Source organism: Melospiza melodia, chromosome 6 (genome assembly GCF_035770615.1).
Source record: "Melospiza melodia melodia isolate bMelMel2 chromosome 6, bMelMel2.pri, whole genome shotgun sequence".
In the NCBI taxonomy this organism is placed as follows: Eukaryota; Metazoa; Chordata; class Aves; order Passeriformes; family Passerellidae; genus Melospiza; species Melospiza melodia.
The window spans coordinates 11,336,156-11,363,959 of NC_086199.1; the positions used below are offsets into that span (position 1 = coordinate 11,336,156).

The 27,804-nt window shown below is 38.8% G+C and overlaps 2 protein-coding genes across 4 annotated transcripts in view; both read right to left on the reverse strand.

Annotated features, from left to right (window-relative positions):
* The window catches only part of DYNC1H1 (dynein cytoplasmic 1 heavy chain 1), a 44,491-nt gene extending 32,008 nt beyond the window's left edge, over positions 1-12,483 (reverse strand). The window contains exons 1-18 of the mRNA XM_063159941.1: positions 12,198-12,483; positions 9,740-9,827; positions 8,956-9,129; positions 8,474-8,729; positions 7,355-7,541; positions 6,914-7,185; positions 6,578-6,805; positions 5,029-6,105; positions 4,526-4,705; positions 3,454-3,603; positions 3,029-3,175; positions 2,742-2,882; positions 2,433-2,609; positions 2,210-2,320; positions 2,008-2,127; positions 1,541-1,780; positions 877-1,032; positions 390-503 (exon numbers count right to left, since the gene is read on the reverse strand). Coding sequence (XP_063016011.1) covers positions 390-503; positions 877-1,032; positions 1,541-1,780; positions 2,008-2,127; positions 2,210-2,320; positions 2,433-2,609; positions 2,742-2,882; positions 3,029-3,175; positions 3,454-3,603; positions 4,526-4,705; positions 5,029-6,105; positions 6,578-6,805; positions 6,914-7,185; positions 7,355-7,541; positions 8,474-8,729; positions 8,956-9,129; positions 9,740-9,827; positions 12,198-12,468 — 4,089 coding nt within the window. The 5' untranslated portion in view covers positions 12,469-12,483. The remainder of the gene's footprint in view (positions 1-389; positions 504-876; positions 1,033-1,540; positions 1,781-2,007; positions 2,128-2,209; positions 2,321-2,432; positions 2,610-2,741; positions 2,883-3,028; positions 3,176-3,453; positions 3,604-4,525; positions 4,706-5,028; positions 6,106-6,577; positions 6,806-6,913; positions 7,186-7,354; positions 7,542-8,473; positions 8,730-8,955; positions 9,130-9,739; positions 9,828-12,197) is intronic.
* Positions 12,484-17,495: 5,012 nt separating this feature from the next.
* Positions 17,496-27,804, reverse strand: part of PPP2R5C (protein phosphatase 2 regulatory subunit B'gamma) — a 71,122-nt gene continuing 60,813 nt past the window's right edge. For all 3 annotated transcript variants that reach the window (XM_063159943.1, XM_063159945.1, XM_063159944.1), the window contains 6 exons: positions 27,568-27,738; positions 26,887-27,014; positions 25,240-25,341; positions 23,278-23,350; positions 20,879-20,995; positions 17,496-20,179 (listed from right to left, as the gene is read on the reverse strand). In XM_063159943.1, coding sequence (XP_063016013.1) covers positions 20,048-20,179; positions 20,879-20,995; positions 23,278-23,350; positions 25,240-25,341; positions 26,887-27,014; positions 27,568-27,738 — 723 coding nt within the window. In that variant the 3' untranslated portion in view covers positions 17,496-20,047. The remainder of the gene's footprint in view (positions 20,180-20,878; positions 20,996-23,277; positions 23,351-25,239; positions 25,342-26,886; positions 27,015-27,567; positions 27,739-27,804) is intronic.

A 27,804-nucleotide genomic window follows, 5' to 3' on the forward strand; every position in this document is an offset into this window, starting at 1 on the left:
CAGTCAGTTTATAGATTAGTGCTCTTTCTGCTCCTTACCTCCTGAGCACTGAACTAAAATCAATGCTGTTTACCCAACTGTATAATGAAGTTTCTCTAATGAGGTCCAACAGACTATTTAAAAACAGCAGTTTCTTCTCTGTAGATGCAGTCAAATCTCAAACGATGGAAGCTGCATAAATTCCCTGTAGGATTACTTAAATTATGACAATCCTGTGAATATTTTTTATCTTACTTTCAGAAGAAACATGCAAAATATATTGAAAAAGGTACCTAAACACTGAAAATTATCTACACTGATAATAGAGCATGTCTGTCTCAAGAGGTCTAATTCCTAATTTACATATACTTGTGGCAGTTATATTGTTAATGTACACCAAAGTGAAGTACCTTGCGAGGCTGTACTGAGACCCAGGGCTGCTCCTTCATTTGATCAATTTGTTCCCAGACCTTAGAGAGTTCAGACCAGACACCTTTGAGATCCTGCAGCTCTTCAAGGGCTACCTGTAATAAAGGATGTATCAAACATCAGCAGTTACTCCTAATTTCTTCAAAGTCAATAGCACGGGTGAGTTAAACAAAATACTTCTAATCCATCAAAAACCTTTGAATAGTTTGCCAGCTCAACTGCAAGAACTGCAAGAGCAAGTGACCAAGATGAAATTTTCCATCTCAGCTCACTTAACAGTTTCAAAAGAATAAGACAGTCAAGGAAGAGATCACAGACAAGCTCTGAAGGCTAGAACTGAGTAAGTGTGGAGACTGTGCCCTGATATTGGTACAGCACACACTACGAGTCACTCTCCTGAGGGAGAAAACGATGGAACTGAAACATTTTAATCCAAAACTGGCAGGAAGGTGTGTGAGCAGGTTGTACCTGGACGCGCTCCTCACTGCCACTGAGCAGCCCAGTGTCTGTGAGTTCCAGAGCTTCCTTGGCCTTGGCACACTTCTCACGGTCATCCTTCAGCCTGCCGAATTTTCCTTCGTAAATGGTAAGAGCTTGAAGAGCCTCTTCTGGACGCAGATTTCCCTAAAGTTTGCACAGGATACATTAATCCAACAATCCTACAGTTATGATGAAGGCAAGTTAAAAGTAGGGACTAAATATAAATGTTGGTTTGTTAGCAGGGACTAAATATAAATAATAAGACAACATATTATTCCACAATAAGTTCCATTTCATTTTTACATGCAGTTTTTGGCTTTACCAAAAAGCACTCCAGAAAAAAAAAAAGGCAAAAAGCAGCTTACTTCTGAATCCTTCTACACGCATATCTCTGACATATACTTGTTTCAGACAAAGCTCTCTTAGTCAATGAAGCAATTTACATTTCTGCACCTAAGAGAGGCCTATGTTTTAAGAGTAAATTTCTCTTTGCAACTATTGCCAAAAATCAATACACTTATTATAAGTTATTATAGAATGCTTAAAAAGACTTTTACTGTCACCTAAAATGAAAAATTGCAAAAAAAGCATAAAAACAAACTGAATGCAGAAAATCTACCTCATTCACTGAATATTAATCATCACTACTTACTGTTACAGGCTTTGTTTTCTCCCAGTCTGTCAGCAAGTCAGTTGTTCGGCTCTCCACTGCACGATCCTCTTGAACTATTTTCATCTGCAGATTTGCTACTTGTTGTTGAATGGCAGAATCCTTCCTCCGCATGATGTCATTGAAGGCACCCCATTCTCCTTCAATGTTGTCAATGTAGAGCCAAGAGGAGGGGAACTGGAACCTTTGCTTCTCAAGCAAGCGCTGACCATTGCGATAAAGCTACAAGACACAGTGGTTTTAAGTTAAAAACACAAAATTTAAGCTGCAAGGCTAAATAAACACACTTTAATAAATGCTCACTATAGAGCTCACAGGATTTTTCAGAATACGAATTTAAAATCTGTTCTTAAGAGAACCTGAGTATTATTTTATGATGAAGCTGCATTTTATGAGCTAAGCCTGACATTCCACAAGTCAGAATCATTAACAAAAGACAACAAACATACCTCAACTTGCTTTTCAAACTGTTTGATTTTACGTTTCAAGGACTGCACGTATGTGATGAACGTCACGGCATCTGATGTGCTAGCAGTGTCCACAGAATGCTGCTCCAGCTCTTGACGGGACTGTTAAGGGCACAAATCAATGTTTTAGCATTCTACAACAGTTGATCTGAAAGTGAAAAACTGGAATTAAGACTGTTCTTACCTTAGAAATTTGTGAATGAAACTCTGTCATGTTCTGACCAAGCATTTGGCCAAATTTGCTGAGCACCTCCTTGTGCCAGGAGTCATACTTCAAGTTCACCTTTGATTGTACCTACAAGTGAATAATATTACATAACAGTAAGTTGTCACCCTTGCTATTTTCGGTTATACACCTTTTCCGAAATTCAATGCATTTATCACAACAAATAATTAAGATTTCTCACCTTGCCATAGTCTATGACAACAGGTCCAAATTCCTTTCTGGTTTCTGCATTGTCAAATGTTCCTCTTGCCTTTCTTATCTGAACCAAAAGGGCCTGCCACTTATTCAGGTCTTCTCCAAGACGGTTGTATATATTTTCAGCCTGCATGTCCCACAGACACTGGTACTGCAGCCAAACCTGATGGAGGTATTTCACAATGTTCAGAACTTCTCCAGTATATTCCAAAATATGGCTTTCCCTCTAGCCCCCAGGAAAACTGAGAGTCCATGTTAATTTTAGCTGTTCCACTATATCCTGTCAGCCTCCTACCTTGACATACTGCTCCACTTCAGTCACAATTCCCATGACAGCTGAGTATGACTCCTCCAGGGCTGCAGGGCCATCAGGCATCCTGGTCAGTGCATTACGATAGAACTTCTCTTCCTCAGACAGCTCATAGTGCACTCCAACCTAAGAACCACAGTTACACTTGTGATATACACAAACTTCCAGGGCACTCAGGTTTGGTTTTAGATCAACACACTAATATATTGAGGACAGCTAATTACTAAGTGAAAGCAATTGCTCTGACTTAGATACAGCTGCATTACACTTACCTGGTATCTCTGACTTTGAATTCTTGGCAGCGACAGGATTACCATTTTCCAAGAAAACATTTCTTGGTAAAGTTTGTATCTACAGTCTTCAATTGGTGGATTCAAGTAGATCACCTGGTTGGTTATTCTTAGTTCATGTACAATGTTCTGCAAAAATAGTAAAAACACACAATTTTACTGGCAGATACTGCTACATATAGACAAGAATTTTGGACTTCAAGAAGTATTTTTTAAAAATCAACTTGCACGTAAATGGAAAGAGGAAAATATTTCTCCAAAAACATGCAAGAAGATGAAAGAAGAAATAGTCATCTACCATACAGGCCTCAGAAATAATTTCTGCATTAGTTAATTGACAATACAGAAAAAAACCAACCAACCAACCAACAAAATCTAATGCAAAAAAACCCCACAGGAAAACTTACTTTGATCTTGGGTTCACCACCAGGCTTATGGCTCACTTGAGGAGCATCTGTATCCATGTCAACTTCTGCTTTGTCATCTGCTTGTCCCAGAAGAACCTGGGTCCAGGCCCTCAGTCCAGCTTGCAAACGAACACCCAGGATTCTTTCAATCTAAAGAAAATGAGGCACATTGGAGGAAAAACCTGCATATTCACTGCATGAAGATCCCCACTATCAATATATTCTGATGGGCACACTACAGCACCTCAAAGAACCAAATGCTCCTTTACTAAGCCATTCCAGCACCAGAAGGGGCTTACAAGAATTGAAAGGACTGTTTACTAGGACTTGTAGCAGTAAGACAGGGAATAATGGCTTTAAATTGAAAGAAAGGAAGTTTAGATTAGTGTTAGGGTGGTGAGGCACTGGAACAGGTTGCCCAGAGAAGTTATGGATGCCCCATCCCTGGAAGTGTTCCAGGCCAAGCTGGATGGGGCTTTCAGCTACCAAATCAATGGCATCACTGCCCATGGCATGGGGACTGCAACTAGATGATCTCTAAGGTCTCTACCAACCCAAACCATTCCACAATTAAAGAGGTTTAGGAGTTTTGGTAAACTTGCACTGAATATAATTCAAAATTTCTTCTCCTCCTCATGGACTTTAATGTAATTAAAGAATTTTAATCATAGTGAAGTTAGCCTAGTGACCAATAACCTGAAACTTAACAGGCAGAAGCAAACAATATGATGGCAACAAGTCTTTGCTACCAGGACAGCACATTTCCACTGCACTTTATCTACCTTGGTCCCCAGCATCCTCTAGGCTGTCAAACTGTATCAAACTTTTTTCTTCAAAAGACAAACTCCCCTTGAATTACTGATCCCAAAATTCTAAAAAAACCCCAACACAGTCTTGTATCTTCTGCATACCAAAAATGCACTGAAATTTTCAGGGAATGAGAATTTAGTCTCTGGTGTGACTATAAAGAAAAGTCTCCCTGGGTGATTATGAAGACAATAATCAAAATATATTTTGCACCTGAATAAAATGTTACCTCTAAACATATACTACTCCTTGATCTCAAACTTACCTCCATATCCAACTTATTGACCCAGATTGGCAAATTTGAGTATGAATGAAGATTTAAATCATCCACAGCTTTCTGAACTCTGTTCAAGATTTCAGAGAAAGTCTTGTGATCATACATGCATGTTTCCAATGATCTCACTTCCAGGTCTATCTTCTCTTCAATAATGAGCAGATCATCCACCTAAGACAGTTTAGGAAAAATGAGATGTTTAGTTTGACAGGTTAGATCAAGGAAACAATAATTCAGTAATGGTTAATCATGTATCTTTATTTGGATGCAGCAAACCATCAATTTTAGCAATATCAATGAAAACAGTACTGCTAATAGCAATTTTAGCACTATTAAAAGATCCATCCAGTTGGCCAATTTGTGCAGACTCAATCAGCTACTTAAACCAAGAGCTGCAGAACTGGTTCTCAGCTATCCAATGACACTTTTGGATAACCACACATTACTGAATTATAAATGTAAAAGTTTTGCAGATTTAGACAGAAAACACAAACCTTTTCCTGGAAGCTGAAGACAGTCTCAGCCAAGCGCTGCACGTATGGATCAAGCTTGTATGATTCCCACACGAGTGCAATTCCTTCTGCAATCAAAGCCTGCACCTCTTTCTTCAGGCCAGCGACCAGCAGTGAGATAGTGTTACGCTCTTCTACCTTCTCACACGTTCGCTCGTATGTGCGGACACTTTCAATGAGAGAAATAGCAAATGGATAGAGCTGGTTTGCTTGGTGAGCTTTGTTGACAATTGCTAGTGGGACACGGAAACCAAGCCACTTCAGGTTTCGGACTTCTTTGGAAAGTGTAATTATTTCTGGAAGGAAGTTGACTTTCAGTTTCAGGACGTTTCCAGTTCGGCCTCGAACACGAGTGCTTTCGATGGTGAAAATGCGACCAGACACGCCAAGGTTGCGCTGCTGAACTTTTCTTGCCCAGTCATCAAAGATCTCCTGAGTGTTAAGCTTCATGCGAAAGCTATCTCCATCCTGCTTCAGCTTCTGACCTTCCACATGGTTCTCCCAGCCTTTGCCAAGGACATCCTCCACACGCTTCATGTAAGCGGTGAGCTGCCTGTCGATCTGTTTTGCCCAAATTATAGACCCAGACACAGGAGGCAAGTCACGAACGTGACTCATTTTACACGCCTGACTCTGCGGATATTGAACTTTAAATTTGTCATGAAGAGACTCAATATCATCCTTCACACGCTGGATCAGCTGTGTTTGGTACTCACGAATGGCGCCGCGAATGTGAGGTCTCACAAACAGGGCGTTAAAGCGCGAGAAGATTCGGAACATTTCATTGGCGTTCTTCGCTGTACCGAGCTGGTCCCTCAGACGGGCTGTTATCCTTGTTTCAACTCTGTCAATTCTCTCATCATAGCGCTTCATTGCTGCCTCCCAGGCTTCTGTACCTTCTTTGGAAACATCTAATCCATCTACTTCCTTAACATTCTCATAAGCAAGATTGACTTCTTCAATTGCATTAGCATCTGCAGCATCAAAAAGGACTTCTGCTACTTTCATATCCTGTGGTTCAGGTACCTCTCCTTGATTTTGCTGGGCAACAGCTGTTACCTATATTAGAATCACAATTTAGTGAGCTGGATACTTCAAAATTTCCCTGAAGTAGCAAAATGCAGTTGGTTTTAAAAAATATTGCACAAACCCCCAGCCAATCAGTGATAAGTTTTTAACAAACTTTCAGTCATGCTTCAGAATTAACTTCCAGTAGGAACAAGGCAGCACAGTTACTTTGCAAACTTCCACTACTGTGCAGCATAATCTCATTTTCCACTGTGGTTTAGCCAAGTTCAAGGATTTAAACATTTATTAATCTCCTCTGTGTTATGTCTAGACTTGCTGAGTTTATTAACACAAGCATGTATTATGCAATGTAAGTCAGAATTAAAGGTAAGCCTATTAGCAAGCGTTCAAAACTAAACATGGAAACTGAATGTTACACTACATTTGTGTTGGTAACTTCAAGTAACAGTAACACTCCTGAAGAAGCCACTCAGATTTTCTGTTTTGTAACAACCAAGATTACCTGAGGTCGCAGGACTCTCACAATGACAGCTCTCAGCTGCTCATGCTGACGCCTGAATTTCCTCATTTGATCAAGACGACTCTGGAGTTTCCTGTGAGCAGGATTGATGCGCCACACCATCTTCAGGTTCTCCTCCCTTTTTCTCTTCACGATATCCCTCAGCAGAACTTGCAGCTTCTCATATTCATCATCCCAGGTTTGGAATACTTCAAAGCACGCAACCATTACCTGAAAAAAGTTTTAGAAAAGGAACTTCAGCTCCCAAATTACATCCTGCCTGAAAGTCACTGTCCAACACAAAAATACAGCAACCAGTATCACAAAGCCATAACATACCTTTTCAAATTCCTCATAGGCCACATGCATCAGTTTTCTGGTTCCCAACACTTTAAGCAGCTGCGAGCTCAGATCTCTTGAAATAGCCTCCACTAAACGCAATGCCCTTTGGATTGGGTACTTTGTGTTCCTGATTTTTCTCAAATGGGTAAATATTGCAACAAGGGCCTGTCTGATTTTGTCCAGCTCCGTAGCAGACAGCAAGTCATTCAGTGGAAAGTCTTTCATCAGTGGATTATAGTCATTCACAGTTTCCAGCGCCTGTTTCAGACCTAAATGGAAAAGATTTTGAATATAACTTTTCATTTCATTGACCAAAATCTCTACCTGTAACCATTCCAAAGTTCCTCGCAACAGCACTGCTCTTTGCAGCACAATGTTCAGGTTTTTTAACAGTTCTGTATGACATTTGAGAGAAATGTTATTGAACAGATACTTTACCTGTGTCAGTATCAAAGCTGACAGTAGCATGGAAACGTTTGCCATGTTTCAGAATGTCCAGAGTCAGCAGAACTTCTGGACTTTCCCGTTTTTCCTGAATGCGGTACAGAGCCCTTTCCAAATTTAACCAGAAGCTTATCTCCTGTAATGCAGTGCCTGATGCAGGATCTCGATCTAATTTGGTCACCTGCAAGGTAATGGAGAGAAAGAGAAAGGAAGAAAGAAAAGCATTTAATTTATATGCTTCAGCTGTAAAAACTTGCTTAAATAATTGAAACATGCAACAACTGCCAGGTTTTAATAACCCAACCTCAGACAGTTCTGGCACTCATTCTTTGAAAAGTGTAGGAACTGTATGCAACATGTGAAAAGTGTAATTCCAAAGATCCTAAAGGTTGGTTTTAGGACCCTCATATAATAATCCTCAGCATAGCCTAAAAATGTCACCTGCCTGCTTTCCTGAGCAGTGTCTGTATTCTGGCTAAAGGCAGATGAGCCAGGCAAGATAACAAATGTTTTACGCCCTTAAGCAAGAAAAGATAACACTGTTCCATGAGCAATAGGTGTTTCCTGTGCAACAGAGGCAAAAAGCCAGACTAGTATCTCAGATGCTGCTTTTGAGTAACACCAACAGAACAGAAGTTCTTTTGAAAAGTAACAGGCAGAAGTATGAGATTATGAGATAGGGCTGGAGCAACCATTGTGGTTGTGGATGCACCAGGGGGAAATAACAAAACAGGCCAAATCAGACGTGCTCCTCAATCTGCTGTATCAATCTGCTGTTCAGTCTGTAAAGATTTGAAGAACAGTTACAAAATTCACAGGATTACTGCTATTTACTTGAGTCTATTACAATACGTAAAACAAAGTCATACTCTTGGTTATTTGTCAAACAATTTAGACTAGATTCCAAATTAAGACTAGGCTCAGCCTAATTTTAAACTAGACTTAGCCTAATTTAGACCAATGTTTCTGGTGACTCAAAAACCTGGTCTGAGATCTTCAGAGCATCCTGCACAAGCAGAATTTTACCAGTTAATCTGTGAAGAAGATACACAGTACTACACAGAAGTTCTTACTACTTGGTTGCTTTTTTCCCCCTGTTCTTTATTTGGTTACCTTTTGTATTTCTCTAATCCAGCGGTTGACTCCAGACTGTAACTGATTAAGGAACAATGGATCCTCAGCCTTCTCACCAAAATCTGTAACTTTTGGTTTTTCTCCATGTTCATAACACTGCTTGGCAACATTAGTAATGGTTGCATGGATGGGCAGACTGATCTCTGGAATTTCAATATTCTGTTGCAAATGCAAGAGGCCCATTTCAAGCTCTGCAATCTTTTTCTCAACTGAAGGAGCCATCTTATCTCCATCCCTGAAAAAGCACAGATGTTTACATGTAAGAAGGCAAACCAAAAAACCATACATAACACATTTAGACCTGAACTGTTTCCCCAGAGTCAGCAACAGCATCATACCAACCATGTGCTAAAACAATTCATGTGATTCACCTTGAAGAGTCACTGTTGTTTGTTACTTTTTTTTAATCATTAAACACTTCAGTTCATTAGCACAGAAATGCACCATTTCTACTGAATTACCTGTCTGCTTTGCCAGATTCTCGGATATAGGACTTGAAGAAGGGAGCAACAGCGTTGCTAATGAAAGAGTGCAGTGTTTCATATGGAGAATCCTCACTGAGAGTGAGCACTCTGAGCTGGGAAGACACTGGTTTGTCAGCATCGATCACTGCTGTACGTTTAATGAACGCCAGGCTACGGAACAGAGAAGAGAGTTACTGACCAATCATCTGACACTTCAGTGACACAACAGCTTAAATCTGACTGCAAGGTTAGGAGCCAAATGGCAATCCAAAAGTAAAATCTAAAAAGTATCATCACACTTCACAATCCTTCTTCTAAGAGACTTGAATACAAGTCTTCCAAATAAATACATCTTTACAGTTCAGCAATAAGCAAGCTGAGTTATCAATAAGGACTCTGAAATAGGTGCACACTAAAGACAAACACATTTTACAAAGTTTCAGAGTCAAATATGCCTCAATGTAAGTGAGGCATAAATAGTAAATAAATATGTAACAGCAGCCAGACATAACCAAAGAATATTGAACCCAAGTTGTGTATGTTACAGCTGCATGTAAGCCAAAATTAATAGCCCATAGCTAGAAGTCCTAGGTCCACTCCTTTCAGCCTCATGATACACCCTTTTTTTATCAGAGCCTCTGCCTTGGCAAGCTTGGATAAAAAAACTGCCTGAAAGCAATAGGCAAACCGAAGGTAAATTTGTAGGTAAAGCAAGTAAATTTGCTTATACAAGTTTTACATACATAGAGTAGAAATGTTAAGATCTATTTTACTAATTCACCTGTTTGACTTTATTCCATAATGAATGTCAGTGCTGATACTGTAGGAAATGAACTCTTTTTCCTCTTCTCCTTCATCTCCCACATCCTCTGCAAAAAATATTGTATGTAAGAAATAATTTCTAACACATCTGCCACTCCTTCTCAACCACCTTCTGTTGTTATCAGACTATTTCCTAACCTTTAAGCTCCACACCAACTTAATTAACTAAATTAGGTCAAATGTAGCTTTGCAATATGTCTCAGATGCAGAATGGGTTCATTGTCTTTAAACAAAACTCCATTAAGATTTAGCTTGCTATAAAAATAATAAAGAATTACAGTAAGTGAATTATAAGTCACAGAAGAGTTATATGAGAGAGAAATCTGCAATACAGAATGTGCATTTATTTCAGAGGTATGTTGCCAGGACAACTATGCTTCAGTGAGAACATTAAACAGCTGCTTTTTTCTTCCAAAGGTGGCTTTGCATTTTCAGACATTTACTTTGAAAATGATTTGGAAATTAAGTCTCTGAACAACAACAACAAAAATGTCTTGGCAGAACAAAAAGCCAAGCCGTGGGAAGTACTCAGTGCATCACAGCTGATGTAATTGCTGAGGATGCAGGCAGCCGTGCTGCAATGCAGTGATTCCAGTGCAGAAGGTCACTCCCGGCTGGGGGACACACTCTGGCTGGACACTTTACAGCAGACTCTGCCCTACTCTGTCCCTTGCAGGCTGGGGAGATGGTGAATCCAGAATGCAGCTTTCATTGTGCAGAAATAAGGCTTCTGTTTTATTGTACTTGTAATCAATAATCTACTTCATGCAATGCAATCCATGGACAAGCTTCAATAACAACAGTTTTTAACAGTGTCAGAGCTTTCCATATGCTGCTGGAGATTTCAGATCTGCTACACCTGGCTGTCATTCACAAAATCCACTCTGCCCAAGTAACTGCTATTAAACCAGAAGACATGGACAGAAATGGCATCTGTGCATCATAAATTAGTATTTGGCTTTTGACACGTAATGAGTCTCTCAATTTCTTTTTATGCATACATATATAAGAATACCTATGCCATGAGCCTGGAGATAACTGATCACCATGATATTATTTCCAACCTTAACTAGGGATAACCATTCTCATGATCCAGGCATAGCAAAAATGCAGGAATCATCTGCATTAATATTAAATGGTTTTCTTTAAACCTTTTTAAACACTGTATCATGAATTCATAAAGACAGCAGTTCTTTTGTTCTCTTTGAGAAAATTAACCCTACTAGAAAAGACATCTCAAACTTTGGAAGGGGAAAGAGGAGGATGATCTGGATATAGGCAAAAAATAAACAATGATGGGGTATTTTTAAGCAATATCTGAAGTTTACAATTAATAGACAGCAAGTGAAAGAATCTTCTTGATGTTTCTGTATGCAACAACCGCAGGGCATACATCAGGACGTTAAATTGTTTCTCTTGTTATTGACATGTTAAATAGCACAATATGAGATACGATTTTATTAGGATTTGATATATACAGGAACAGAACCACCAGCATACTAGGAGTAGGGATTCAGAATTGTAATAGAATTTTGCACGCTCACCCTGGCAGGCAGGTAGCCATTTATGGACTGGAGGGGCTTGTTTAACAGTAAAAGCCTGTATTATTGATGAAACCTTGCTGCATTTTGTCACTGCATATTAGGCTGCATTCTGTGACTCTAAGAGCCTATTTAGCAACAGATTTGTCGACAAGTTATTTTCGAAATAAAGTTACAGCAGCACGAGTAACAAAGACACTCCAGCCACAGTCTGAGCTTGGCTGCATTTCATGCAGCATTTGATGCGCTTCTGAGCGCAAGCACCACGGCCACCAGGCTTCGATAACGAAACAAAGGCAGGGCAAGGCCCACATCTTCCTTTGTCAATTACAGGACCTCCCTATTTAACCATGAAACAACGCTTTTTACAGGTCGATTCAGGCTTGGTTATTTTTTTGCCTTTATCCGGGGTTTTGGCGCTCTCGCTCTGTTTCAGAGCGGCTCTCTGCCTCGCCCAGGAGGTCACTTCCCGAGCAGCCTGGCTGCCTCAGGAGCGCTGCCACGGCCAGCTGACAAAGCGTTTTCGGTGCCTTCCCAATCAGGACCGGCCGCGGCCGCAGCACGCCCGGATCTGCGCCCACAGCGAGCCCGCAGCCCCGCCGCGCATCCGCCTGGGCCCGGACCGCGGAACAAAGGCGGCGGGGGAGGCCGGGCGGCGGCCAGCGGGACCCGCCCGCAGCCCAGGCTGTGCCGCCACCGCCCGAGCCCGACAGCGAAGCCGCGGTGCCCGGCGCGGCGCCTCCCGGCCGGGGCCGCGCTGAGGCGGAGCGCGGAGCGGGGCCGCGGCGGAGGCGCGCCCCTCCCACCCGCGGCAGGGCGGCGGCCGCGGCCGGCAGCGGCCATTTTGCCACCGCGGCGGCTCCGCTCCCGCCTCACCTTTGAGTGTGGAGCGCTCCACCAGCACCGTGTGGACCTGCGGGTCGGAGAGGAACTTGCGCATATGCTCCACGGCGCCCTTCTCCTCCAGCGCCGCTTCCAGCGCCGCCGGCGCCTCGCCGCCATCCTCCAGCAGCAGCGGCACCAGCTTGCGCAGGTGCTTCTGCAGCACCGACACGTCGGCCACGTTCTGCACAGCCGAGCCCGACACCTCCATGCCGCCTTCCTCGCCGCCGGGGCCGCCGCCCCCGCCGCCGCCGGAGTCGGACATGCCGAGGCAGAGGGACACCGGCCGGCACCGCGCTCCGCCCGCCCGGCCGCGCCCCGGCTGAGCCCGCCCGCCGCGCCGCCAGCCCCGCCCGGCCGCGCCGCGGGGGAGCCTGGGACGGGCGGGCCCGCTCCTCCCCGCCCCGCCCCGCCCGGGCAGCGGCCGCTCCCCGCCGCCGCCTATTCGTAGAATCATGGAGCGGGTTGTCTTGGGAGAGACCTTAAAAATCATGGAGCGGTTTATCTTGGGAGAGACCTTAAAAATCACGGTTCCAGCACGCCTTCCATAGGCAGCACCACCTTGTACTAGACCAGGCGGCTCAGGGCCCCATCCAACACGGCCTAGAGCACTGTCAGGGATGGGCGCCCACAGCTTCTCTGGGCAACCCGTTTCAGTGCTTCGCCATCCTCACTGTAAAGAACGTCCTCCTAAATAGCTAATCTAAACCTACTCTCTTTCAGTCTGAATCCATTCCCCTTGTTCTGTCACTACATGTTTTTGTAAAAAGCTCCTCTGCGTCTTTCTTATAAGCTCCTTTCAGCTAGTGAAAAGTTCCCCACAGGAACCCTTCCACAAGGGTTTTATCCCTTCCACAGTGGTTTATTCTGGAAGGAGAGCGCAGGTTGTGAGGGAAAAGGGGAATGCAGCAGCACCCGGGAGATGTGTCCTGTCGCTGTTGCCTCCTTACCCAGAAGATAAAGCAGGCCCGAGGCTCGTTTGTCCAAAGGTAAATAGTGATTATTTCATGTGAAAAATTAGGCCAGAAGCCATTAGGTCAGGTGGCAAAAATGACATATTCCCGTGAAGAAAGCAGCAGGCCAACTGCAAGGCCTCTTCAGTGAAGTATCTCCGTGCTTTACATGCCCAGCCAGCCAGCCGTACTAATTACTGTTTAATCAATCTGGCACCCAAACCATTAATCCTAGTCTTTGGTGAAACTGCTTCCCAAAAGCAAAGGACATAAAAGGAGACAGGGACAAAGAGTACTTCAGTGAGAAAGGGGATTTTATTAAAAATGAAAGAATTTAATTTTAAAAAATTCTTAAACATCTGTTACAGCTGCCACATCTCAATGTATGTTTGACTGTTGGAGGTATCAGATGAGTTTAACTCACTGCTGCTGAGATGGACCATCCTGTTCCTCCTGGCCCAAACTAGTCCCCCAGTCCTGGCTGCATTTGGAGGTGTCTGGGAGAGGGGAGGGGGCAGTGAAGTTCCAAAGCAATTCCACTGACTCCCCAAAAGTACACCAGGGATGGTGGGTGACCCACAGACTGAAACTCCAGCTTTTGCTCATAGGGAAGTAGAAAAGGGAATGGGTTTTCTTTGGGTTGTCCCCAAAAGAAAAGCAAGACAACCGTACAAAACTGCATCTGAACCTCCCATGCATTTCAATAGACACACAGGGAAATGCACAGACCCCCAGGCCCAGGATCTGTTCAGATGTACTGCCCAAGAAATAAGGAAGCTGTGGTAGAATATCCTGCCTAGCAAAGGAAGACCTGATCTGTAAGCCTCTACACAAGTGTAACTCAGAATTAAAGTGTTTATGTCCAGCTAGGACACTAGAAATCTGCAAAGCCCACCCACATATCCCAGCTCCTCTATTCTACCAAGGGAAAAAGCACGCCATGTTCAGGCAGGCTCCTAAAGCATTTTTGAGTCCAGTTTACCTTTGAAAAAACAGATTTCTTAAGTAATAAAAATCTCAAACATTCCTGTCTGGAAGAAAAATCATTTGTTCAGCAACTAAGTTTCAACTGCAAGAACCAAAATGAACAGAGGTGATTGGTTTTTGATGAATCAAACCTATTTAGCACACACCCCCTCCCACTAAGGTGATTTTTTGATGAAGAAAAATACTGGTAGATACATCTCTGAATGCTCTGTTCATAGAATGGTTACTGAGACAGTGTTTAATACAGCACTCACCTATTTCAATTTTCTGAAGTCTAGTTTGTCCACACCTTGTAATTCTTCTACATTCAGGTTGTTCCAGGATTGTGTTTTGTATGAAAAAAGTGCTAACTTTGCATAGCTGTCTGAATTCCACCCAGGCTATCCTGTCTTGGCTGACAGCTTTCCAATGCAGGGAGAATTAGCTACTTCTTACATCCACACAGTAAACACCAGCACAGGCCAAGCACCCCAAACCCACAGGTTAAATTCACATTCTGGATGTGGAGATGTTGATTAGAAGGGTGTTGATAATATTCCTAAGCAACCTAGATACATCTCAAGTGTAACTTGGCATCTCTTTGGAGGTGAGCTCAAGCAATGATTCCAAGTACAGGCAGGCTCATTCTTCTGGAGCAGGCATCATCTGCCACGCCAAACTGTCACAGAATTTCTGTAGCTTACAATGCAAGATACAATATCTCACTGCTGTAAAACTGTTACCAGGAAAAAATGCAAATAAGGAAAATAAGGAAGTAAGTAGAAAAAAGCAGGACAGGGATAGGAAATTTTAATTTCCAAGTAAATATTTATATATATTGCTGCTGACTTGTAGAAAAGTAGGGTCAAAAATCCTCAACAAGTCTCATCTTACTGTAGGTTTTAAAATCAGAAATCCTCCATGTGCAACAAGTCGAATTCTGATATCAAGTGTTAGGCCACTTGCAACTAAAAGCCAGCATAGGTAGAGAATTTGTATTCCTTTAATCTCTTCAGCTTTATCTACTGTGCTAAGGGGAGCAGGAGGAAGATGCAAATTAAGTTAAAGGAAACTGAGGCACAGACAAGAGAAACTAATTTTTAACATAAGTTCTCTTCTGCAGTCAAAGCCTACGGAGAGAGGAAAGGCTTTACTTGCTCAATCAGGGTGAAAAAGCATTTGCCTTGATCTGGTTCTAGTTAATTATGCATGTCCTTTTCCCAGGGACACAGAAGACCTGGCCCTTCTTACAGGTGTGAGAAGCCACTGCAATCAGCCACCCAAAGGCAAAGACTGCCAATATGACAGATTTCCCATGTAATTTAACTAAAGACACATATTTCAGAGGTTCATAATGAAAACAGGACTTGTCAAGACACAAGACTTACTCCTAGAAAATGCAATACAATGTATGTAGAAACAAAACCTTTTTTGTAATTTGTAAAAGAAAGAACTTCAGCAGGGGGAAAAAAAGGATTTTTTTTCTATACTTAATATTAATTTGGTAGTATTTGAGACCAAAACCAAAGGAAAATACCCCAAGAGGTAACCATTAGGGCAAATCACCTCCTTTCCCATCTCTAATCCTCCTGCAGCTTTAATTCTACAGCGAATCTACTAGAAAAATTACTATGGCAGGGTCTTCATGCTAGCATGAACCTGCTCAGTGTGGTTTTTTGGATCACAAAAATGCCTGAAATAGCTCAAGGCAATTATGTGACTGCCCTCTCCCCTCCTCACCACAGGGTCAGTGCTTACAAACCTCCCTGGGGAGGGAATGAATGCAGTCCCCACGTGCCTGGCTCCAGTGAGAGCCAGCTGCAGCCCTGCTGCTCGTCAGGGAGCTGAGCAAGGAATAATGAATGCACTGCCTTCTTTTAGCTCCACAGTCAATGCTCCCTTGGGAATTTGTTCATACAAAATGTTTAACTACATCCAGTTTTATTGCATAAAGACAGCCCAAGCCAAGTCTCCTCATAGAAAAGAAACTATAATCCAGGGAGACAGCGATATGGTAATTAGAATGGCATTTCTTAATTAGCTATACACAGTCAGAGTCTTCACAATCACAGCACACAGTAAGGACAAGATCCAAGGGGCAGAAGTGCTCCACTTCTAGGTGGGTGGCCCATAAAACAGTGCAGAACATGGCTAACCTGAAATCACAGCTATCTCCTGTACGTATGTTTGCGAGGTGGATAAAGCAAACGAACACATCTCCAAACACAAGCAATATGTGCTACACTAGCACCTTCCTTTCCAATTCTACAAAGCCAAACCATGAAAGCAGTGCCAAAAAGCACTGCTGGTCAAAGCCCCTGAGACTAATTCCCTTAGAGGGCAAGGATTAAAGGTCATTTCCTGCAAAAGCTGGCAACTCACTAAAGTATTTATGTGGAAAAAATGTCATTGCTCTCAGTATTTTAAAACACTGTATTTTGAGATGTATTTAACCCTGATTACCAAAGGTGAATAACTGGATCCTCAGTTGTTTCAATATCTTGTTTTTCATTCATGATTTGATGAGTTTACTACTGAGCTCATGCAGAAAACTGTTTCACTACACAGACCTAACCTGTAACTCCAATCTTATATTTGTAACTCAAGCCAGTAGTCAGCTCTTGATCCCAGGCCCAACCACCCCCAACTCCCCCAGTTACTGAATGTCAGCTTTATGTGACTAATTTCCTTAGTTCTTTTGAAGATTTTTATGGATTGCAGAGGGAAGACAAGCCTTACTGCAAACTTCAGTTTTTCCCTGTATCCTTGCCACCTGATTGTGTATCGAGCACCACAAAATAATCCAAGATTTTATGGTTACTTTGCTTGAAGCCTGTCAATACAGAAATGTTTCAGGGGAAAACACTATAGTATGAAAGATGTTTTTTTTCTATTTGTAGATTAGAGCACTACCAGATTTTAGTACTGATTGCTGTTCTACAGGCAGTCTGCTTTTTCTACTGAGTATCAATCATTCCTGCTTTTTCTTTTTTTTTTTTTTACTTAATGGCCTTTCCATAATTTTGTCTAGCTTTTGTGAAATTTATGAAGTTAATTTGCACATATGAGTCTGCTACCAGTGATAATATGAACACACTCCCAAACACCTTGTGTTAAACTTAGTTTCATGATGAGCAAGTAAAATTCACATGTTCTTTATTTGTCCATATAATACACCTTTTTTTTTTAAGTTTTAAAATTAGATAAAAGCATATTAAATGGCAGGTGTATGAAGTTCTTCAGAAACAATGCCAGAACAAAAAATTGAATTACAAAATGTTAAAAAATATGTAGGTACATTTGAACTTAACATTCCACTAACGTATAATGTTACAGATATTGTCTAATGAAAAATAATTGTGCCACTTACCTATTTTTGCTGTTTCTAGGAACTTTTTATTCTGTACATAGGACAATTCTGTACAAAATATGAAGTCTACATTTTTATTACTTATTACCATAAAACAAGGTACAATGTATGTACAATATTAAAATGAAGCCATACTAAAGCCACACTAAAAAGACACTTGTAATATTACTTTCGACATTCCTGATGTACAGGTGTAATTTTGGAAAATGGGGGAAGGTATCAGACAGAACTTTATGAAGAACAACAGTCACCAAAATTCTACTTTAATTTTTCTTTTTATTTTGGATGTATTAGTTTTAGAATTGTTTAGTACAAGATTATACGAAATATATAAATATTGATAACAAACATGCTAAACCATTAGTGATGGTAAGATTTTGGAATATTGCCTAAGCAAATGTTCAGTGACCCAAAATTTCAAATATGCCTTTATAGAGAACTTGAAGCATCTAAATTATCACAATACTTCCCTTTTTGGTGAGTGTTTATCTTCAATAAAGAATAAAAATAAAATCTAGACAGTGAAAGATGTTCTTATACGTTGAGTATCACACAATCAATCAAACACTGATATACAGTTGGGATTTTCCCCCCCACTTGGATAACATAAGAATAATTCCTTTCAGCAATCTCTTGCACAGACATACTGAACACCCAAAATCAAAGGTAACTGATAATCTACCAGCTAAAGATGGAAGTTCAAACAATGGTATATCAAAATACAGAGACGTTGCTTTACACAATTAAAAAAGCACCCTTTTTCCCTCAAAAGTAGAAGGCATCTTTAAACTGTTTTCATATAGTTTATCCTAATGGTAAAGCATTTTCTTTTTCAAGTTTTACAGGAAATGTTTTCAGACACAGTGGACATTCCACTTAAAGGTTGGGTTGGTCTTTAAATTTAGGTGTTGTAAGCCAATATTTACCACTCACAATTTTCTTCCAATAGACAATGTAACAAATATTGGAAATCGAATGTTAAATGCAACCAACAAACAGCAGGCACTACATCTGCACAAGGTTACTATGAATGTCTGCTTTGAGCAATACTTTTTTTTATGGATGCAGGAGATGTTATACTTCCTTAAAAAGTAAAACAAAACTATTTTTAAAGAAGCCACGTTTTTTATCTCTTTATGCATCAAGACATTAAACATTAAGTTATATCATGTTACTGCCAGAGACAAAAGAAACTAATCACCCATTTAGAATAGCAGAACACATTTCAAACAGCTTGTAAGCAGGATAAGTAAGTCAAAATACTGGCCACCCTGAGAGAAATCAAATATTGAAGACAAAGCACTATATTTTAAAAGAGATTTTCCTCCCGTGCTTTTCCATCTACAACAAAAAGCTCATTACATGCAAGTAATCTTGTGGAATATATAGCAGCATTTGAAGATCATCAGCAACTCAGATGCATTTTCAGTTCACTTGTGAGGTGTATTTGCAGCACATGTGCTCTTTACAACAACAACAAAAATATTTTCACGGTAAAATTATGGTCACTATCTCCTCAGCTCTTAGACTCATTTAAAAAGAAGCAGAATGGAATTCAAGAGTCTGTTCTTTTTTTTCTTTTTTTTAAATTTTAATAAGCTTATGATGTGTTCATCTCTCAGATAAAAACTGATGCAACTGAAATCACACATAGTATCTGCCACAGAATATTGAACTCCTAGAGCCCAAGAAAAATGCTGAGTATTAAAAGCTCAGATAAGGGAGAAAACAGTGAAAGAGTTATTTTATTGACTTGAAAAAAATTAAAATGAAATTTTATATTCAGTCTATTCCCAGTCATAGTAAACAAATTTTCATTTTAGGAAAAATTCTTCGACCAGTTCATATCTGGAATACTGGTGCCATATTACACACTAAAGACTGGAAGATATGGCTTTAAATATACATAAAGTATTAGGATGTGGTATATATAGATATATATATATCTTTACCCTAAGTAAAAGAAAAATGAATTTACAGAATTCTTAGAAAGGAATGATGACTGAGGATTGTCATGAATGTTACCAGTTTGTAAGCCATGTTTTATAATACGAAAGAATAATTGTATTTTCAAAACTGCTGGTATATAACAAGACAGCAATAATGTTGAAACAACTGTAAAGCTGAGAAATCCTAGAAAAAAGTTTAATACTTATATCTGAAATAATTTTCCTTCTGAAAACACACATTTATCATTAGTACCAACTATTGGTCATTCACTTATTTAGATTTCATGGAACATTTTTCTCAAATGTGACTATAAAAACTGCATGATATCAGCTAGTTGGTACTATGACAACACCTCCAGGAAATTGTGTCCACTTGATTATGGTCAACCCAATATTCTGCAAATGGAACTGGGTAATTTACCATTGTTTGAACTACTAATCTTGAGCTGCATACTCTATTTTATTGCCTACAGAAATGGGTTGAAGAAAGCTTTGACTTTGTGTGTAACTGATTGGTATGGCACAAAAAATTAAGTTCTACTGTAGAACTGAGTCCAGAAAAGAAAACAACTTTTCCTCCAAAATAATATATTTCACTGTAATAGTTTAATGCCCATCATGTGATATTAATTCATCAGCTCTGCAATGTGATTCCAAGGCTTTCATGGTATAGATATCCTGAGGCAGTTCTGACTTGCGTCGCACAAGAGGACGATCTTTTTTCTGATCTTTTTGTGCCTGAAATAAAAATAGAACCAAGTTAGCCAAACATACTGATTACTAAACATTATTTAAGAGTACTTCTTGCACATCAGTATACTCACTTACAGGAAAAAAAAATCTCTGGAAAGAAGTTTATACTTTCTCCTCTTTACCCTACCATCTATGCAGTTTCAAGTATTAAAACCTTTTTTTTATGCTAAGAGGACGAACTAGAAACAACTATGAAATTCTAAGATATTAACAATCATGACATCATTACCATTTTGCCAATGCTCTCTCAAAACCAGACAATATTCCTAACAAAGTACCTTTAACTTTATAATGGTGTCTTTATGTAGTTCCCATGTCTGTCTCACCTACCCTAATTTACTTGTTTATTCTTTTTTTTTTAATAAGGACTATAAACAAGTCCTTATTAAAAACTGCATGGATTTTACTCAGCCATTTATTTATTGGCACCTAAGTCCCAGCTGTCCAACAAAGTTTCTAAGAAGAAACCTTAAAAGAGACTATGTAGCAGATTCACAGGCATTAGACACATAACACTACTTCTGGCTGCTAGATTATCATTTCAAAGCAGCAGCCCTGCTGAAGCCTATTACTACAGAACAAATGGTTATGGGGCTGAAAATACAAGCCAAGTTCATGATTAACAGTCACCTAAAGAAATGAATTCATAAATTGGAGCACTTTGCTATCTCCACAAGGCTTTACCTGACAAGCCTCTTCTTTCACTGTCTTTTTCAGCGTCTGCAAATCTTCAATTAAAGGCCCGTCTGTTTCCATTGCAACAGGACTGTTCAGCAAACTCGTGTCACTGTATGTGGGGTACTAATAAAATGCAAAATGTTAAAATAATCATTCTTAGTCATAATAACTAAACACTAGGAGTGTATTTGAGCATTTGATTGATATGACTAGTTATCTGAGATTAACTTCAATATTTTATGCATCCAGGGATTAAGTAATAGATTTTAGAATTGAACTCCAATACTTTCACACTTGGCAGAAATATCCTGCTGAGAAATACAGTAGGCATTAAAAAAAGATGGTTTGATTATCTGAGACTCAATTTTAAAATACTCAGATTTTGTCAGTATTGCATGTCTACTTTGGCAATCTGAAACCTTATTAATACATTGTCAAGTGCTCTGTGAACAATGTAAGAATCCAAACACAATAATTTTACTTGCTGATGCAATTTTGTGTTGGAAGAAAAAAATACACTAGTAAAGACCAAATATACCTAATATACATTTAATATGATTTCAAACAAAAAAATACCCTTTTCTGTCTTTGGAAAGAAAAACAATTATAAAAGTACTTTAGGAATTAAAAAACCCCAAAATCTTTGTTATCCAGTAATCTCAATACATCAGATCTTATTTTATTTCAGATGATGTGTATATAGTTTTGAATTCAGAAGTTATTTACATGCACACACAGGCCTTTTCATCAGTTTTTTCCTCATTAATATTTTGGTATCTGAGTAATAACCAGGTACCAATAACTCAATGCAAATGAGAAAAAATTAAAAAAACTCCTAAGAGCAAGGATTTAATAAATATAATGATTTAAAATCTTAAATTGTACTTTTGTGTCAAGCAGAATCAGGAACAGGTCTGAATAACAAGAATCATCAGTTATTAGACAAACTAGAAAGTTAATAGACATTTCAGGAAAAAAGAAACTCCTAAAAGTCCGTTATCTAGAGCACTAAAAGCATTTATATCTTTATGTCAAATTCAGTGGAGCATTCAGTAATTTGTATTTTAAATTTCTTCCATATATTAGCTTTCTTCAAGCAGACTATGCAGAATATACTGTATACAGGTGGTGTTAACCAGTATCAGAAAATGTATTTACGAAAAGTTCCTTTGAAAGAAAAGGAAATTGATACCATAGAACTCTGAATTTTTCTACAACTCAATCTACTTATTTAGCCAAACAGGCAATAGCCTATCATTTGTGATAGCAAGTGACCATGTATATCAAATTCTCTTCAAGCAATGCTTATGTATGACTTATGTAATCAGAGAAATATTTTGTCAGTGGAAGTCAATTATTGCATTCATATGAATAGTCCTTTTTGATTCACTTAATTAACCTGTTGTCAACTGACAGTTTATTCATTTTAGTAGATTTTACTTGATCAGTTTATTAATTGTTCCCTGGCAAATAACCCAAGAGGAAAAAAACATTCACGAATTTCCTTTTCTTAGAAAAAGAGATTACCTCATACTTTCTGTTTTAAAATAGCTCTGAGACCAGGAAGTGTCCCACTTCTGTTTACAGAGTACCATTTCTCCCTCTTCCAACACTTTAAACTCAGCTAGATGGTTTTGGAAATATATAGTACATTAAGTTTCTTGCTACAGTATAACAGAATTCTGGCTGTGAAGTAATTTGAATGTTTGGAGGTTTTTTGTTCATATGATTGAGCTGAAAGAAAACTGGCAGCAATCTCCAAGCAAATGAAGGGGGTGTGTGTGGGGGGATCCAAGCCAAATCATTTCCTTCTCCTGCAATTTCAACATCCAATGAATAGCCTAAAGGACCTCTTTGTTTTGTTATCATAACTGAGCCACATCATTAATGCTGGACAGGATGGTTCCTGCAGGAAATACCTGAGCAGCAGGTTCACCAGCAGAGCAGCCCAGTGCAAGTATGGGAACAAATGCACCAGACAAGAACATACAGCATTAATCCATCTGATACAAAGGAAAACTGACCACTCAAAACTCAGTTTGCAGAAAGATCTCTTTTGTAATATATTGTTTGCAAAACAGCTTTTCAAGAGAAACCAATTATGGCCTCTCTATATTTTTCCATAATTTTGCACAATAACTTTTCAAACTGCAATATGGTGAAAGTCCTATTACAAGGAAAGGAAAAAGTGCTTCATATCATACTTTTGAGAAACCTTTTTTTTAAAAAAATAATTACTTGCACAAGAGAAAGGTTAAAAATTTGAAAAGTACTTTTATTGTGTATCTTTCATAATACAGTTGGTGAAATTCCTTTATTTCCATGATCATCAGACCTGTTTCCCCCACTGATATTTAACAAAATTAGAGTATTTAAACATGATCATGTTAATCTTTTCTAAATACCTGGGGATTTGATTTGGCTAGATTTTCTATTTTAACCCATGCTTCTTCCCGCTCCTTCAATTTTAGCTTCTCTCTGGAAAAAAAATCATATAGAAGTAAAAGAATTCAACAAAATAAATTGTTCAGCTATACCCATTTGAGTCTACTGTCCAAAACACCACTGTTGACAGGATAACTTGCATTATATCAATACCCCATGATCTCAAATCAACATTAAAAGGGAAAAACTCAAGATTTTCTCATGAAAGCAACAAACTGGCTGATACCAGCTTATCTTTAGTACATGTACACTGTTAAAAGCAAAAATTAAAATAGAAAGAAGTTTTGATCTAGGCTGAAAGCACATTTTTGTTTTATTTCTAATTATTAGAATGTTCTTTTAGTAAATAAGAGGTTGACAACTGACCATGAAAGGGCAGAGATTTTTACTTGTCAGCCCAATGGCTTCAGGCAACAGGTTAAACCAAAAGGCACCAGAGACATTTTGAATTGAACTCTAACAGAGAAGTACCCAACAAAACTACACTCATCCTAGGGAGCAGCAAGTCCAGAGAGATGACATAAATGTGGATCATTTTCTTTTTGGTTTTGTGGGTTTTTTTAACAAAGTAGAAAAAGTTTGTTTTCTTATGCCTAATGCAATTTGAAAATGTAAAATCTTTCTTTCTTACAAATAAACATCTTCTTGCAGAGACTAGAAAGATCCACCTGTCTTTGAAGGCTGGTAGAATTTACAATAATTTTGAACTAAGAGTACTAAAAATGCTCTCAATGCACAGATCAGATGACCCTAATGTCAAGAAAAAAAAAGGAAGAGCAATTGTATCCAAGCACATACACAATTTGCCTCCAGATCTCAATTAAATGAATTCAAGATGGGAGGTAGGAACCCTTCAACCATCCCCCTTTTCAGTTCTTATGTGGGGGGAGATTTTTTATTTTGGTTTTGTGTTGCTAGCTCATTGCTCAGCACTCTGCTTTAGCTCATACTTAGAACATCATCCAAAAACGTTATAAAAATCAAAGAAGAAAAGAATTGATTTCTTATTTAAAAGGGGTTCCACTTACTTGCAATCAGGAAAAAGAGAATTAGAGTCTTTTTTTGAAGAGCCAATGCTCATATTTTGTCATCTATAAACACACAAACCTTAAGAATTTGATACTGTACAAGATAATGTCTTCTTGAATTCTAATAAGGAACTTCAAAACTTGGACAAATCAATCTACATTGAGAATCTGTATACTTCCAGTATATCAGTTTAAAATAGGTGTCTAATCTGAACCACTACTTGAAAGAATCCCTGATTGCTTTGAAATTTAAAATAAATTCAAATCCAGGTATTTCATATCCAGTTAGTGAGTAGGTACTAACCCACTTCTGCTAGTCCACTAACTGTTCCAGCCTCTAAAATGAGATCCAAACCATTAATATTTCTGACTTCTCTATCTCATTTTAGTAGGATTCTTTCATCAAATAAAATCTGTACTAGAGACCTGCACTACTGTAGAATAACAACTTGATTTCAGGTAACTTATATAATAATATGAAGATATGCTAACACACAATGCAATGTTGAAAAATACTGGGAAGGTATTTTGGGACAAACTGAGTGACAACACGAAAGGAAGTAACACGGGGTAAATAAAGCATGCAAAAATAAACACAGGATGTGAACTAAACTGTTCAACAGATTCTCTACACTGGGTTCCACCATTAGCAGTGTCCCTCTCAAAAACTTAATTTTTAGGAAGATGGTGACCCCAGAAGTATGAGGTCTAAGCCTACATGAGACGCTTTGTTAAGATTTAGTTCACATATAACAAGAAGTTTCAGCAAGTCAACTTTGAGACTGCTGCAATAAAATAGGCAACTTCCCACTGATGACACAGTGGTTTTTGAGAGCTAAAGCACTCTGAACAAATGACTCAGGAACAGACAGACACACTGACATAAAAACTTACTTCAGTTTTTCTGCTTTAAATTGCTGTGTGCAGTCATCGAACAGTTTTTGGTTCATCTCCATGAAGAGTTTCAGAGCATTGTATATCAAGCCATGTATTGTCCTATAAGTAAAACTTCTGGTTGAAACTCAGAGTACTTTAAACTTTGAAATCTACTTTTTCTGGTCAACAGTAGCCAATAGCCTACATAACTGGAAAATTACATCATTTCAGAATAAGTGGAAATGAAATTAATTAGTGGAAGTTTCAATTTACCCACAAGAGGCCTAACACTAAAATTACCAACTTTGAATAAAGTTTTCTTACTCTGCAGTACTACTTATCACTTACACTTCTGACATTTGAACCTCACTCTTAGTACTACATGTATCAATACAGGCCTAGTTGTGAAATTTAGTAGCAGACACTAATCCCATAAGAGTTAGTAGGGAAAATGTAGTATGGCATTAAAGATCTTGATGTAAGTAACTTACTGGCAACTGATAAATTGAAGAAAAAAAAGAGTTAGTAATTAAAAGGAGTGTAAAAAAGACCCCATTCCTTTTGAAAACTGCCACACAGCAACAGCACTCAGTTCAATGCAATTATGCCAGAACTCTTTAAGAAATATGTTAGAAAAGTAAAGTTGAAAACATCACAAAAATTACACAAAATCAATCTGCTTGATAAGGCACTTGTACAGATTAATTTACAACTCCAAGCTATAATGTACTGCTGCTCAAAAAGCAATCTGTTAAATGATCACTTTGTATTGTGTATGGAGTTACAAATAAGAGTGCAGCTGTACTGGTAGCATGACTTTTACTCAGAATAAAATGAATGCATGACCTTGAAAGTCAGAAAAAATAACCAACAGCAACCCACATTTACTATGTACAATTGCATCACTGAATTGGAATTTTATTAATGAGTACATTATTTGTTACTGCTTGCACCCAGTGACAGTAAGCAACCACTTTAACATCACTTTATTTTCCATTTCTTTCCTAGAGTTTAATTGCAGACTGATTACTCATTCTTGGCCAGCCCATCAGCAGTCCTCAATTCACAGCTAGAGCCAGACTGGGATACTGTCACCACCCCAGCAGTTGCACAATAGCTCAAACAAAGAGGCACTTTACAATGGAACAGCTGCAGAAGGGAGCTGACCAGGACTGTTTTCATGCGTAAGTACTACGTTATTGTGGGGAAAAAAACCGAAAATAATCAATGGAGAAAGAAGAAAACAAGCAGTAAACAAAAAGAAAATAAAAAGAAGGGGAAAAAATTATCTGATCTACAACATATTTCACTAGAATGCAGAAGAAATGCAGATCAGCAAATAGGTTAGTGATCAGAAATCAAAGTTAAGTCTTTAGAAGTATCTGAACTACAGATGAATGCCAAATTTGCTCCATATTTATAGAATAATGTAATGGATTAGATGCACTAAAACACTTTCTTGTTTAATTAAAAAAGGAAAAGCTATCTTCCACAGTTCTAAATACTTCCTCAAAATAGACAACAACAGTCTCTTTATCCAGCAACTTCAATATCATGGAATAAACAGCTCAACACAGTGTTAAACTAGCAACTCACAGATCCAAACTCTTAAACCTACAACTACACAGAAGTGAAGTAGCAGAAATTTGTACAAGTGTTTCTTACTTATTCCAATGCGTCTTTGAATTCCGGTACAAGGATGGAAACATGATGGGTAAAATCTTTGCTGCATTATCACTAATTAAACTCATAATATATTCATTATTCCAGTAGTATAATGCTCGCTCTGCAACCTAAGACAACATGAAAAAAGGAACACTTCTTCAATCTCTTACAGAGCACATAATCATAACATTTGGCAAATATAAGGGAAAGGTAAGAGAAGTTGCAGATCAGACTTGGATTTTTTAGTGCTAATGAGAGTCATGGAGCTGATGGAAAGAGACAGAAAAACTGCTTTTTACCTTGCTAGGCTCATGATTCAATCTATAACCCATGAACTCTGAAATTCAAGCAAAGAAATACTTTCCAAAAGAACCAGTATTTGCAGAACTTGTATTACAAGAAATGAAATGCAAACACTATACTGAAAGGGTTCAGGCACTTCTGAGAACACTGAGTTTTTCAGCCTTTTTATGCTAAGCACAACACTGAAGTGAATCTCCCAAAATGAATGCACATATTGCACTCTTGAGAACAAACAGTTAAGCTAATGTTTGGATCCCTGCAACTTGACATAGAATTGAAGACTCCTTTGCAACAAATAAAATTAATTATGGTGAATAATACATTACAAGTCTGCTGTACAAAAATTCTGGTATCATTGTACATGCAGTAAATACAGACCTGAAAGTGTGGACTGGACACACATTTGGCTAGCTGTCTGAAGAGAGGTTCCATAACTTTAACAAATTCAGATGGCTCAATAACATCTAAAATTTCTTCTAGTTCATTTAAAAACATGACTTCTTTTGGACTGTGAGTCTTTGGCCAGTATTTCAGCAGTGCCATTACCACCTGTAGAGACAAAGATAAAATAATTTCATGATAATTTCACTTTATCTTGAACTCAATTATAATGCA